The 15,064-nt window shown below is 48.6% G+C and overlaps 1 protein-coding gene across 1 annotated transcript; it reads left to right on the top strand.

Moving 5' to 3' along the window:
* The first annotated feature begins 11,348 nt into the window (after positions 1–11,348).
* On the top strand, positions 11,349–14,751 carry LOC134383566 (liprin-alpha-1-like). The gene is given in 3 exon segments (XM_063104745.1): positions 11,349–12,269; positions 12,540–14,534; positions 14,536–14,751. Coding segments are annotated over 3 exon segments (3,132 nt in total).
* Positions 14,752–15,064: the final 313 nt, after the last annotated feature.

Raw genomic sequence — 15,064 nt, 5'->3', positions numbered from 1 at the left:
GCGTGGTGCACCACGACTTGCGCCCGGCCAGAAGCAGGGGCGCCCGGGTCTGGGTTCCGCTTCCCGCCATCTGCAGCGTCTGCTCTGTAGGGCTCAGGTACTGGGAGGAAAGTGAAATCAGCCCCTCCCTCTGACAGTGGTAGCTAGAACCTGTGCAAAAGCAGGTTCTAGTTTTACTCTGCGTTTGTTATTAAAATCTGGGCAGATTCGAGTGCGAGGAAGGTTCAAGCGAGCCCCGAGCCCAAAGCCCTTAACCCTCCTTAAGTCAGTGCTGCCTGCAGCTTTCTTGAAAAGTAGGGGTTAAGTCCTCTTTGCCTTTAGCATTGGGTCCTGGTCTCCTATTCCTGGGAATTTAAACCCTTATCCAATGCCCTGTTGTAGAAGTTTAACATCGAACCATATTTTTAGGGTGGACCTACCTTTCCGGATTAGAGGAAACATGAGTCGTTGAATGAGTGGTCAGAAAGGGAGGATAGAAACCAGCATAAGTGTGTGACCAGGAAGCCAAGGAAAGGCAGAGTAGGACATAGCATTTCTGGTTTTACTCTATGTAAAACAGGGAAACATTAGAGGCTCCTGTTATGTTTTCATAGGGTCACTCTGACTGACTGAGGTGTTGACAGTAGGTGGTAGGGGACAGGGACTGATTAGGAGCCTAGTGTATTAACCAGGGCAGGAACTGACTCTCAAAATTCAAAGTCCCAGATACGTAGGGCAGAACTTCCACTTTCAGACATGATAGACTAAAACTCTAGTGGCTGATCCTCCAGCGGAAAACAACTATAGAACTTGGACATGACACAAAAAGCGACTGCCTGAATATACTGGAATGCAACACAATCAGAAATTACAGAGGAAAAAGTGAACTTGATGGTAGAAATCATCCAAAGTGAACAGCAAAGAGAAAAATAATTTTAAAAAATGAGCAGAGCCTCAGAGACTTGCTATATGATTAAAAAAAAAAAAATCCCACATACATGTAAATGGGATAACAGGGAGAGAAAAGAAAAAGAATGGAGCAGGAAAAAATTTAGAGAAACAGTGGCCAAGATTTCTCCAAATTTGATGAAAGGTAGATATTTGCTGATACAAAATGATAAACTAACACCAACTAAAATAAATACAAAAATGTCCGCACTATAGTCAAACTTGAAAGTCAAAGATAAAGAGAAAAGTCTGAATGCATCAAAGGAAACACAATACATTACACTCAGAGAGAAGTGTAGTTATTCTTGAATATGATATACAGCCACATACAAAGATTCATAAATTGCCCTAGAATACATTTCATTTGAAAGAAGTCATTAACCTTTACTTCCCCAAAGCATCTGCTAAGCCCCAAAGAAGCAAACAGCACTGAAATCAGTAGGCTCACTGAAGCACTGAACACTGACACTAATTCAAGTAATTGGAAGTTAATAAATCTTTCTCTCTGGCCCCTAGTGATACTAATCGGTTCACATCTGGTATTTATAGAAGCATTTTGTTGCTAATATGAGTAGAGGGGAAATTTTATAAATTGGTAAGAAGATCCAGTGGGATTAAATACCGTGTGAACAAGGCTCAAATATCTCCAGGCAAAGATTTTCAGTTTCTGCTTAAGATTTTAAAAGGAGGGGGGGCGGGGAAGGAAACCTAGAATGCTGAAGAAAGAACTGTAAACTGAAAAAGCAACAGACAAATGCTATTCTTTGGCAAATAGATTAAGTACTGTTGCTCAGAGAAAGCATAATACATTTAAGCATGAATATTGAATGCTTCCGACTTTTAACATCCATGTCTATTTAAGCCAGTGGAAGAATGAAAATAAAGCGTCTCTTGGATTCCACATTAAGCAATGAAAACTTTTAAATAGGACTTGGTGATTGGGAATGCCTAAGAATGAACACGGAAGGATTTGGGAACACTTAGACAAGTATAGAATCAAAATGGCTTTTTGGCAATCTAGAGAACAGGGTAGAGTTTCAGCTTCTGATAGACTGGAAGATTTCTCCTTTTGTCAGTGCTTCAGTAGTTCCCCTCTCACCGGTTCCCCAATTAGGCACAGAGCCAGGGGCAGCCCCAATGAGGAGAGCTGGACTCCAACACAGCGTTTTCCACTCCAGCGCAAAGCCAGGCGTGCAGGCCCCGAAGGGAGCTGAGGCCCGCAGCTGGAGGTGTGCCCCTGGTATTCAGACATTCCCGGCAGACGAAGTCATCTGAGATACACAGTATCTGGCAGTCTGCTTGTAACGATGCAACTGTGATCATTCATATGACACAATAACAGTCAATAAGAACGTCAGCCTAACAATGAGTCAAACAACCTAATGACCCCTCAGCGTTTCCCAACATAAAAGAACACCCAGAGAGAAACACAAAATTATAGACAGAAACCAATGACACTAATACACCATTTACTCCTTCACTGCTCATAATTATTCATTTTAAAATGATAAAACTCATTATTTATTGCAAAAAGAGTAAATCTTACAAATGAACATAAACTAAAAAAGCAAAATATCTACTCCTCCTTCATTCTAATCTCGTCCCGTGACCTTTTTTCAACAGATTGGAGTATGTTCTTCTAGACCTTTCTGTGGATGTGTGTACATATTTAAACACACCTGCCATGTACATACAAGTCAGCATGGGTTTGTCACTGAACGGTGTGTTACAGACACCTCTCTGTGCACAAAACAGGAAAGGAGGCTTGCAGGAGGAAAACCTGACTTCTCATCCTAGCTGTGCCACCTGTGAACTGCGGGAACCGGGACAGGTCCGCTAACGCCACTGACCCCTATCGGGAGAAGAGATATAAAAACACCTGCCTTCATCCACCTGACTGATTAGCTGTGATTTCAAATGACACAATGACAATAAGGACATTTTGAGGCACCTGGAGAGAGAGACAATTGTTAAGTCTGCAACTACCTGCCAAAAGTCACAAAAGGAAGAGACTGAAAGAGGTAAGATGGTTTGGTGAAAATCAATCAGCACTCATGGAAATCAACTCAAAGAATTTGCTACCTATCATAGGAAAAATGACATAGAATACAAAGTGTGCTGCAACGCATACGGCTCCAGGCCCGCTGGAAGATGATAATCGCCGTGAACAAATGCTGAGTGCACATGTATGGCACCCACGCATGCACATATGCACACGTGTGGGCACACACATGCATACGCATGCACAGATCATGCACACATGTGGGCACATATGCACACACACCCTGAGGCATCCTCCCTGGGACAGATCAATGCAAAGACATCAAATTATACTATTAACTCCAAGAGGCTCTTCCAGTGTCCGGCCGCAGGCCCGCCTTAGTGACTGGGGCCGAAGGGACGCGCTCTCGGGGCCACGTGCCGCCCATCCCCCGGCCCCACGAGCCAGGACCCACCGTGGGTTCTAGAACCCCAGCTGGCTCAGGCTCCTTGGAAACGGTTGTCAGTGCCTCGTCAGTGCCGTGGTGGCCGCAGCTTCTGCAGCACCTGATTCGGGCACAGACAGCGGGACGCGGCTGGGCCGGGGGTCAGCCTCACCGTGAGGGGCGCCGGGGGGTCCGCCGTGCCCGGACTGAGGCCAGGACCCTCGGGAGCGGCCCCCTTGCCCTCGCCCCATCTGTGTGTTGGTGACACTTCATCGCCTCTCATTGACTCACCTATCACTTTTCCTTCCCTCCTAGACATCCCCGGCTGTCCGGACCTGCTGGCTCTATTTCCATCGTGGAATTTGACTTTGGGCTGGAAACTGAGGTAAGTTAGGTTGACCGACCAACCATTGGAGAAACCTCTCCCAACCCTTCACGAGTCCCGTTCCTTTCGTGCTCACCAAATCCAGCCCAAGAATTCAGGGAGCCATCAGTCCTTCCCAGGAGCTGACTGCACACATTCCTATAAGATGCCTGATGGGTTCTGTACCTGTCAGTGCTGCTGGCTCTGTGCTCCTTCTATGCTTTTCCTGAAAAGTGACTGGGTGGTGTGTGTTTTTGACTTGCTCTCCCCCCACCGGGAAGTTGGAAAAATAGGTACCTGAAGCACACTTGTTCTCAACATCTAAAAAGTACAGCTTTGTGAACAAAATACTGCTGGGTTTGCTCTTTATGTGAGGGGCAGTCTGAAAGGATGAGTCGACACCAGTTGCCGATCCACCGGAGAGAGCCCGTTTATTACGCAGCACACACACATATATAGGGCTTTAAGGGGAAAGGTGATTGGCTTAAAATACAATCCCTACTTAGCATACCGCATGGGGTTTGGGGGGAGCTGATTGGTGTGTAATTCGCGCCGGCGGGAAGGAGAATACGGAAGAGAAGGGCAACCAGCGCCATGATGGGGTGTGGCCGAGAAGGGCTTACGTGATCCAGGTGTGATCCCTTGTGGCATTTGGGTTCTTACATTCCTCGCTGTGACCCCTTGGGGCATTTGGGTCCCTACCTTCCTCCCTTTTTCTTGTTTTAGGAAAGGGGACGTTGAAGTCATCGAGCTACTTCCTGCTGAACTGGGGCGTTGTGGGGGGGCAAAGGGAGGAAGGTACATAAATACCGATTATGAAACCCCAAAGGAGGGTGGAGAAACAAGTCATTTCAAAAGGGGAAAAGTCCATAAACGTTCCTTGAAGCCACAAGTCGCACATGCACCGGTTCCATTGTTCGTAGTTGGAGACTGGAGGGAGCAGCCAGGCGTCGGTGGCGAGGGCGTGTAGGACGCGTTCCCTCTGGAAGGTGGTGTCTCTTCAGCATCGGCTGAGGCGCTCACGAGATGAGGCGGGGGGTTCATCGGTACCTAGAAGCTGGTAGTTTCTAAGCAAAAGCTGGTTAAAGGCCTGATTAGAGATTTTTCCCACTTGGGCTTGAAGAAACCTAATGATACAGGGCAAGAAAAGGCAGGTTATGAGGATAATGATTAGAGGTCCCAAAATGGGCCAAATCCAAGTTAGGACAGGGCTTAAGATAAAGGAGGAAAAGGGGTTAGAACTGGATGTGGTTCGTAGGCTGGAAGCCGAGTCGGTGAGTCTGATGATGTTTGTTTCCACCAGACCGGATTCATTGATATAGTAACAGCATTCTTCCCCAAGGAAGATGCAAGTACCTCCTTTTTCTGCAGTGAGGAGGTCTAGTGCTCTGCGGTCTTGGAGGGTGACCTGAGCTAAAGAGGTGATCTGTCTCTGTAGAGAGGAAAGAGATTCGGCAGTGGAGGTCAGAGCCCCTTCAAGTTTAGCATTGATGTCTTCGACCGCCCATAATCTGTGCCCTAAGGCTCCTCCCGACAGGCCGGCTCCGACCGCTGATGTTGTTAAGGAAACACCGACCATGATTGGAGGGAAGGTGGCCCTTTTTTTGCCTTGAGGGGGGATGAAGAAGATGGAACAATTCTGAATTGAGTACAGAGTGAGTTGAGGGACAATGGTGACAAGAAGGCATGGGACAGTAAGATTAGGCAGGATGGAGGTAGAGAGGGTTCCATTGCACCAGAAGAAAGAGCCTGGTGGGGCGACGGTGTGGGTATGAATGGTTGTGTTAAGATCACAATAAGACGGGGGAGAAGTTAGGGAGGAAGAGCTTCCGATGAGACAGTGACGGGGCAACAGAGTATTGTCTTTGTCGTCGGGCTCCCAGAGAGGGACGCCCGGAAGGTTAAGGTGTTCTGGTGGTGGGGAGGAGGTAGCATTGAGAGGAAGGGGAGCATTTAAGGGGTCGACCGCCAGGAGCGGTCGCATGAGAGAGGCGCAAAGAAAACAATTTTCAGGAGAGAGAGCCGGCGAGGTGTGGGTGAGAAAGATGAGTGTTTCAGAAATGATTCGTTGCCAGGTGGAAATGGATTACCTGGCAGGGCAAGTTTAGCAGTGGTCAGAGTGCAAAGGATGACAGAACGTGGGCCTTCCCACTTAGGGGTTAGGGGGGTTTTGGGTTCTGGGGAAGTGTAGAATACTAATTGGCCTGGGCTGAGTGAAAGGTTATTTGTGGAAAGTGACGGATCTGGAAGTAGCCAGTCCTGGTGCTTCCATAATTCGGTGCGGAGGTGGGAGAGCGAGGGTAAGGCCATGGCGGGTCGTATGGGTCCTTCAGTTGCTGTGATCCCCAGGGGTAGGAGGGGCCTACCATACATGACTTCAAAAGGGGAAAGGTTGGAGGGCCTCTTTGGGAGAGCTCTGGCCTTGAGTAGAGCGAGAGGTAGGAGACGGACCCAATCAAGGTGTAATTCCAGAGATAATTTAGTTAGTATGTCTTTTAAGGTTCTGTTGGTTCTTTCTACCTTAAGATGCCTGAGGTCGGTAAGGGCAATGTAGGTGCCAGGGGAGAGAGAGTGACTGGGAGAGTTTTTGTACTATCTGGGCGGTAAACTCAGGTCCATTGTCAGATTGAATGGAAGTGGGCATCCCAAATCGTGGGATGATTTGGGAAAGGAGAGTCTGGGCTACGGTGGAGGCCTTTTTATTGGATCTTAGGAATGCCTCTACCCATCCTGAAAAGGTATCAACAAACACCAAGAGGTATTTGAGGCACCGGACGGAAGGCATGTGTGTAAAATCAACTTGCCAGTCGGCTGTGGGTGTGAGACCTCTGGCCTGGTGGGAGGGGTATGGCCCAGGTTTGAGAGGGGTGTTAGGATTGGTACGCTGGCAGATTGTGCATGAGGAGGAGATTTTTTGCAAGAGGGCTTTGTCAGATGGGGTGATTGAGAAGAAGGCTTGTAAAAACTGGGATAAAGCTTGGGGGCTAGAGTGAAACAGGTCATGGAGCAAGCGAGAGAGGACTTATTATCATTAGGCAGTTAGGGCTGAGAGGGTGTCTGTGAACCCTTGGGGCCTTAAGGAAGAATGGGAAGTTCGTTTTGTGTCTGTGGGTGCCGTGCCGCAGTGCGTGCAGCAAGGTCAGCCTTACAATTCCCGCGAGTGATTGGGGAATCGTCCCTCTGGTGGATCTGCAATGAATGACTCCTAATTTACAAGGTAAATGGGATGCCTCGATTAAGGTGGAGATTAAAGCTGAATTGGTGATTGTGTAACCCTTAGTGTTAAGCAGACCGCGTTCTTTCCATATGGCGGCATGAGAGAGAAGTATATGAAAGACATATTTGGAGTCAGTGTATAAGTTAAGAGTTTTTCCTTCAGCTAGAACACAGGCTCACGTGGCAGCAATAAGTTCAGCCTGCTAGTTGGTAGTACCCCTGGGTAAAGCTTCTATAACCGAATCAAGGGAGACTATGGCATAACCTGCGTAATGAGTGTTTCCTTCCTTGAATGAGGATCCATCCGTGAACCATGCAAGATCAGCGTGAGACAGGGTCCTCTCAGTGATGGAAGAGCAGTAAGGTATGAAATTCTGAAGGCTTTCTACGCAGCTGTGCAAAGGCGTGTTGGGGGAATCTGGTATAGGCAGTAGAGTAGCCCGGTTTAGGGGTGGGCAGGTATTGAAGGATAGGGCAGGATTTTCCAGAAACGAGGACAGGAGGGTTAGAATTCTGGAAAGTGGGAGGGAGTGGAGAGCCTTATAGGTAAGGAGGTCTTTAAGGTGATGTGGTGAGAGAATGGTAAGAGGTGCCCCAAATGTTAATTTGGATGCCTCCTTATGCAGCAACTGCCCCACTGCTAGGGCTCTTAGACAGGGTGCCCAGCCTTGTACAGTGGGGTCTAACTGTTTTGATAGGTATGCTACAGGGGCAAAGGAGGGGCCAAAATTCTGTCCTAGGACGCCTAGAGCTTGTCCCACATTTTCATGAACATAGAGGAAAAAGGGTTTAGTTAGATCAGGGAGATGAAGTGCAGGGGCTGTTAGAAGGGCCTGTAGTGACGGGAGTGGGGGTCAGTCCATGTGAAGGCAAAAATGTCTTGAGTATCAGTTTCCAGGGGTATGGAAAAGAAGGCATCTTTTAAGTCCAGAACCGAGAAATGAGTACAGCGAGTATGGGAGTGTTGAAAGGGGAGCGAGTGGGACGGAGATACCCCTTTTTTAACAGGTCCTGAATGATGGGGCTTAACCCTAGGAGGGCTGCTGTGGTTAATGGATACTGAGCCTGGCAAATATATTTGGAGGGGTTTTTTAGTTTTATGTGTACAGGGGAACACTGGGCCAGAGCGGGGCTGGCAGTGTCCCAAACTGTGGGGTTAACAGGGTGCGTCAGGATGGGTAAGGACTTTTTTGGAGGGGTGGAATTAGTAGGATCTTGGGCTTGAACTAGCGCTAGGAGGAAGGAAACGGGGGAAGAGGAAGAGGACAGAGGCAAGGTAATGGAGACTTGAAGCCGTGATAGAATGTCCTGACCCAACAAGGGGACGGGGCATTGTGGCATGACTAGGAAGGAATGGGAGAAAACGGATTGAGAGCCTTGAAGGCAGCAGGTTAAAAGAGGGGTTTTGGGGGGAAAGATTTGTTTACCTCCTACCCCGACTATAGGAGAGCTGCTGGAGGTGGTGGGGCCTTTATATTCCCTTAAGACCGAAAAGGTGACTCCAGTGTCCAGGAGGAAAGATATTGGGTGGCCGTCCACAACCATGGATACCCTGGGCTCCTGCTTTGTTATAGAGATGGTCGGGAAGGGCCCAAGGCTCCATCAGTTCTCCCCAGCAAGGCCCACCATAGGTGGTGTCCACAGTTTGGGGGACTGTGGGGCAGTTGGTCCCTTACCCCTTCGGGAACGGGGGCAATCAGATTCCCAATGTCCCTTCTTTTTGCATTTTGGACAAGGAGTGGTGGGTGGCCTGGGGGTGGGGCAAGCCTTGGCCCAATGCCCTTCCTTTCCACATTTAAAGCAGGCCCCAGGTGGAGGCTTAGAGGTGGAGGCTGTGGGAGGGCGCCCAGGGGGTTTGATAAGCCGGGCCAACATCTGGAATTTGGCGTGGTCGGCCTTTTGTTTTCGACGTTCTTTTTCCTCCTCCCGATTATGAAAAACCTTGAAGGCCACTGACAGGATTTCGGTCTGAGGGGTTGCAGGACCCTGCTCTAATTTTTTAAGTTTAGCTTTAATGTCGGGGTAGGATTGGGCCAGAAAATAGGTCATAAGGACATGCCGGCCGTCTTCTGAATTGGGGTCTAAGTTAGTGTATTGTTGAAAGGCCTGAGTTAATCTATTGAGGAACTCAGAGGGAGTTTCCTCCTTTTTTTGGACAATTTCTTTAATTTTTTTGGAAATTGACGACCTTGCGAGCTGATTTTTTGAGGCCAGTTATTAAGCAAGAGGCAAAACGGTCTCGAGCCTGGATTCCCTGGGCTGTGTTATAATCCCAATTAGGTTCCTGTTCTGGGACTGCTCGGGGGCCTAGCGGGTGATCTGGATTGGCACGATGGGTGTCAGTGGCATGGGTTTGGGCTGTATCCCAGACCCTGTGGCGTTCCTCAGGGAGGAGGGTATTGGCTAGGAGCATGAAGATGTCATGATGTGTGAGGCTGTAGGCCTGCAGGATCCATTGGAATTCTTTAATGTAGGTGGTAGGGTCGGTAGAGAAAGAGCCTAGTCTTTTTTCTAATTCTGTAAGGTCAGCTAGGGAAAAGGGAACATGGACCCTAACTACTCCTTCAGCCCCAGCTACCTCACGTAGTGGGGCGATTGTTAGAGGGGCAGGGGGAGGACATCGGGAACGGGTGAAAGGGGGACTTAGTGGGTCAGGGGTAGGTGAGGGTAAAGATGGGGGAGTGGATGGCTCTGGAGGTGCAGAAGGTGACGTGGATAATGGGGGAGGAGGAGTGGATGCCGGAGGCACTGGGGGAGGATGAGATCGGTAGGGTGGGGGTTCATCAGCAGGGTCGAAGGTGCAAGGATCGAGGGGTGACTGTGAAGATGGTTTACAGGCTAAAAGGACTTGAGTGGGAGCACAGGAGGAGCAGAGGGCGGGGTTCTGAGCCAAGAGGCGAAAAGCCTCGATGTAGGGGATCTCCTTCCATTTTTTTAGGCGCTGGCAGTAGTTAAAGAGGTCTCGTAGAATGTTAGGATCTAGTGTGCCCTCAGGGGGCCATGTGTTTAGATTATCTAAAGGATAATAAGGCCAATCTTGTGTACAGAATTTGGTGAGGAGTTTGGGCTCAATATCCGGCCTGAGGGAAAGGTTGGTGAGGTTTTTCAGAAGGCATTGAAGTGGAGAGTCCCCTAGGGAGGAGGAGGAAGTGCCCATTCTGGTCTCTTAATGGGAATTTAGACAGAAATCGGACAGAGATTAGTGATAAGACAGATCCTTCGGCCGGTTGGGAAAGACGGGATCCTAGAGGGCATCCCCAGTAGGTCTCGTCAGTCCTGGTAGGTTCAGATATGAACCAGGAGGAGAGAAGGGAGGTGTGGGTCATCACTCAGACCTCCACTTCTCTAGGGCAAAAGCCCGGTGCCTGAAGGAACCTAGTGCCAGGATTTTCTGGTCAGGTCCCGGACCTGGGAAGTGGAGAGAGACAGAAATCGGACAGAGATTAGAAGAGAGTGGTGGACAAGAGGGTGAAAGAGGGAAGGAGAGAACAGAATGGGGCTTTTAACCTCCAAAAATGAAAGTAAAAGTTTACCGGGGCTTTGGAACCTGTTATAGTGGTCGTGAAGACCATGGTGGGGTGGGTATGGGTGTTAGGGGCTACCGGATGATCTAGACTCCCTGTGGTAGCCTGAAAATGGCTGGTGCTCTTTAGAAAAGGGGGCTTACCTAATGATGAGCCGGTGGTGAGTGGAAGAAGCCAGCGCCGAAAACAATGGACGAGGGTGGACCGTCAATGGTGAGCGGTGGAAGGGAGGCCAGTCCTGGCGGGACGGAGTGTTACAGCTCAAGGGAGCCCTGAGGGGCGACTCGGAAGGTGCTGTCACTGCGCTCTGAAAAGTGTCACCGCTCGAGAGAAACTCCGTCCCGGGTTTCGGCACCAAATGAAAGGATGAGTCGACACCAGTTGACGATCCACCGGAGAGAGCCCGTTTATTAGGCAGCACACACACACACATATATAGGGCTTTAAGGGGAAAGCTGATTGGCTTAAAATACAATCCCTACTTAGCATACCGCATGGGGTTTGGGGGGAGCTGATTGGTGTGTAATTCGCGCCGGCGGGAAGGAGAATAGGGAAGAGAAGGGCAACCAGCGCCATGATGGGGTGTGGCCGAGAAGGGCTTATCTGATCGGGGTGTGATCCCTTGGGGCATTTGGGTCCCTACACAGTCCCCTGGTCTTGACCCCTTCACAGGGTTATTGTCCCTGTAAGTATCTTCATGGTGTGTGTTCCTGCACTTAATATTTGCCGGTGTATGCTTTCCCAACTTATTTGCATACAAAGTGTAACACATCTGAGAATAAAGAGGCTGTGAACCTTTCATGTATTAGCTGCAGATACTTATGTAATTGCAGATTTACGGGAACCTGTATTCTGCTCTTAATGATTCTAGTCTGGGTCTTTCATTTGCAGATGATGCGTGAGGTGATGCCAACCATCAGTGAAGCCGAAGGCTCCCCAGGAGGAAGTGGGAGCCATGCATCCAGCTCCCCTTCACTGGCAGACGCAGATTCACATATAGAACAGTTGATCGTCTCCATGCTAGAAGAAAGGGACCGACTTCTTGACACTCTTAGAGAGACTCAAGAAATGCTGGCATTAACCCAGGGGAAATTACACGAAGTTGGTCATGAAAGAGATTCCTTGCAGAGACAGCTCAAAACTGCACTTCCACAGGAGTTTGCTGCACTTATGAAGGAACGGAATGTATACAGGGAGGAGCTCCTTGAAAGAGAAAGAGAAATTGCTGAACTGAAAGCAGAAAGGAACAACACCAGGCTGCTTTTAGAACATCTGGAATGCCTTGTCTCTAGGCACGAGAGGTCTCTCAGGATGACCGTGGTGAAGAGGCAGGCACAGTCCCCAGCAGGTGTGTCCAGCGAAGTCGAAGTGCTCAAAGCACTGAAGTCGTTGTTTGAGCACCACAAAACTCTGGATGAAAAGCTGAGAGAGAGATTACGAGTAGCACTTGAAAGGTGTGGTTTGTTAGAAGAAGAATTAGGTGCCACACACGAAGAGCTAAAGATTCTTAAAGAACAGAATAAGCAGAAAAAAACACTAACAGATGGAGCACTTGACATGAACCATGAACAAGAAAATACCCCGAGCACGAATGGAAAGAGATCTTCTGATGGTTCGTTAAGCCACGAGGAGGACCTTGCTAAAGTTATAGAGCTCCAGGAAGTCATAGACAAGCAATTGAGGGAGCAGAGCCAAATGAAAGAGCAACTGGCCGCCCTCTCCAGTCACGTGGCAGAGCTGGAGGAAGATCTCTACACAGCCAGGGAAGACTTGATCAAATCTGAGGAGATGAACTCGAAATTGCAACAGGACATCCGTGAAGCCATGGTCCAAAACAAAGACATGGAAGAGAGAATCAGTCACATGACAGAGCTGGAGGAAGATCTCTTCACAGCCAGGGAAGACTTGATCAAATCTGAGGAGATGAACACGAAATTGCAACGGGACATGCGTGAAGCCATGGCCCTAATGGAAGACATGGCAGAGAGAATCAGTCACGTGGCAGAGCTGGAGGAAGATCTCTACACGGCCAGGGAAGACTTGAACAAATCTGAGGAGATGAACACGAAATTGCAATGGGACATTCGAGAAGCCATGGTCCAAAAGGAAGACATGGAAGAGAGAATCACTACTCTTGAAAAATGCTCCCTCGCTGCACAGCGTGAAGCCATGTCTGTGCATGACCTCAATGATAAACTTGAAAATGAAATTGCAAACAAAGACTCTATGCATCGCCAGACTGAGGATAAAAACCGCCAGTTACAGGAACGGCTGGAATTAGTGGAGCAAAAGCTGCAGCAGACCATGAGGAAAGCCGAGACACTCCCAGAGGTGGAGGCGGAGCTGGCCCAGAGGGTGGCAGCGCTCTCGAAGGCTGAAGAGAGACAGGGCAACACTGAAGAAAGGTTAAGACAGATGGAGGCACAGCTGGAGGAAAAGAACCAAGAACTGCAGCGGGCAAGGCAGAGAGAAAAAATGAATGAAGAGCATAATAGACGTTTATCAGACACTGTTGACAAGCTTCTTTCAGAATCTAATGAGAGGCTCCAGCTTCATCTGAAAGAGAGAATGGCTGCTCTAGAAGATAAGAATTCTCTGTTAGGAGAACTTGAAAATGCAAAAAAGCAATTGGAAGATACACAACATGATAAGGATCAGCTCGTCTTAATCATTGAAGCATTGAGGGCTGAACTAGACCAAATGAGACTAAGAGGTGCTTCACTTCATCATGGCCGACCCCACTTGGGCAGTGTCCCAGATTTCAGGTGCCCTGTGGCAGACAGTCACACAGATTCCTACAGCACCAGTGCAGTGTTGCGGCGCCCCCTGAAAGGCCGCCTAGCTGCTCTACGGGATGAGCCTTCCAAGGTACAAACTCTTAATGAACAGGATTGGGAACGTGCCCAACAGGCTAGTGTCTTAGCAAATGCAGCACAAGCTTTTGAGAGCGATGTCGATGTGTCTGATGGTGAAGATGAGGACGCCATGGACGTGAGAAACTCCACAGGCTCCCAGGACGGTCCCGTGAGCAATCCCAGCAGTAGTAACAGCAGCCAGGACTCGCGCCACAAAGCCCCAAAGAAGAAGGGCATCAAGTCCTCTATCGGCCGCTTGTTTGGCAAGAAAGAAAAGGGCCGACCTGGTCAAGCTGGCAAAGAATCATTACGACATGCTGGTGTTTCAGAGACAGATGATGCATCTCAGGATGCCTTGTCACTGAGCAAATTGGGAGGACAGGCTGAAAAAAATCGTAAACTTCCAAAAAAGCATGAATTGCTCGATGAAGCCCGAAGACAAGGTTTGCCTTTTGCCCAGTGGGATGGGCCGACCGTAGTTGTGTGGTTGGAGCTCTGGGTGGGGATGCCCGCCTGGTATGTGGCTGCCTGCCGAGCCAACGTGAAGAGCGGGGCCATCATGTCAACCCTGTCGGACACCGAGATGAAGCGTGAGATCGGCATCAGCAACCCCCTGCATAGGCTGAAGCTGAGGCTGGCCATCCAAGAGATCATGTCTCTTACCAGCCCGTCCGCCCCTCCCACGTCGCGAACGACACTCGCATATGGGGACATGAACCACGAGTGGATTGGGAACGAGTGGCTGCCCAGCCTGGGCCTCCCTCAGTACTGCAGCTACTTCATGCAGTGCCTGGTGGACGCCAGGATGCTGGACCACCTGACCAAGAAGGACCTCCGCGGGCAGCTGAAAATGGTCGACGGTTTCCACAGAAACAGTTTCCAGTGTGGAATGATGTGCCTGAGAAGATTAAACTATGACCGAAAAGAACTGGAAAGAAAAAGAGAAGAAAGTCAGAATGAAGTAAAAGATGTGCTTGTTTGGAGCAATGATCGAGTCATTCGCTGGATCCTGTCAATTGGCCTTAAAGCATATGCAAAGAATCTTTTAGGGAGTGGCGTTCACGGTGCCCTTCTGGCCTTAGATGAAACCTTTGACTTCAACGCACTGGCGCTATTGTTACGGATCCCAACGCGGAATACACAGGCTCGTGCTGTCTTACAAAGAGAATTTAACAAGCTTTTGGTCATGGGGACTGACAGAAGATTTGATGAAGACGATGATAAAAGCATTTAGGAGAGGACCTTCATGGAGAAAAAAATTTAGACCAAAGAACATTCATGGCTTAGCTGCTGCATCAGCAGGGACTCTGTCTGCAAACTTGCAAATTACTTCTTCTATGTCTTCACCCTCCACGCAGCCAAAGAAGATGCAGATGGACGGCAGTGTGTCAGGAACACAGAGGTTGGATTCTCCCACAGTCAGGATTTACTCCTGCTAAAGCCTCCTGCTGTTTACCCACACTACTTCTACAGATGATTACGCAGCATTTTGAATCCAGCAAAGACTACATTTTAGAATGCAACGGAATCTTTAATCTCTTAATACTTGTTATATGGACCCTAAGATATTTTATTACAGAGTTTTTAATTAGTGAAAAATTCAGGAATACCATAGAGAAAATATTTTAGAATTTAATGCTTCTTATATTTATGTAAACTTATGACTCTTCATTTATATAGTTACTTACTTTTTCATGGATATCCAGGCTATAAATATCCTTTCAAATCAATTCATGTTCTTATACCTAATTT

The sequence above is a fragment of the Cynocephalus volans genome, chromosome 8 (genome assembly GCF_027409185.1).
Source record: "Cynocephalus volans isolate mCynVol1 chromosome 8, mCynVol1.pri, whole genome shotgun sequence".
NCBI lineage: Eukaryota > Metazoa > Chordata > Mammalia > Dermoptera > Cynocephalidae > Cynocephalus > Cynocephalus volans.
Note: the sequence above shows the minus strand (reverse complement) of the source record. Positions and strands in the feature narration are given on the sequence as shown.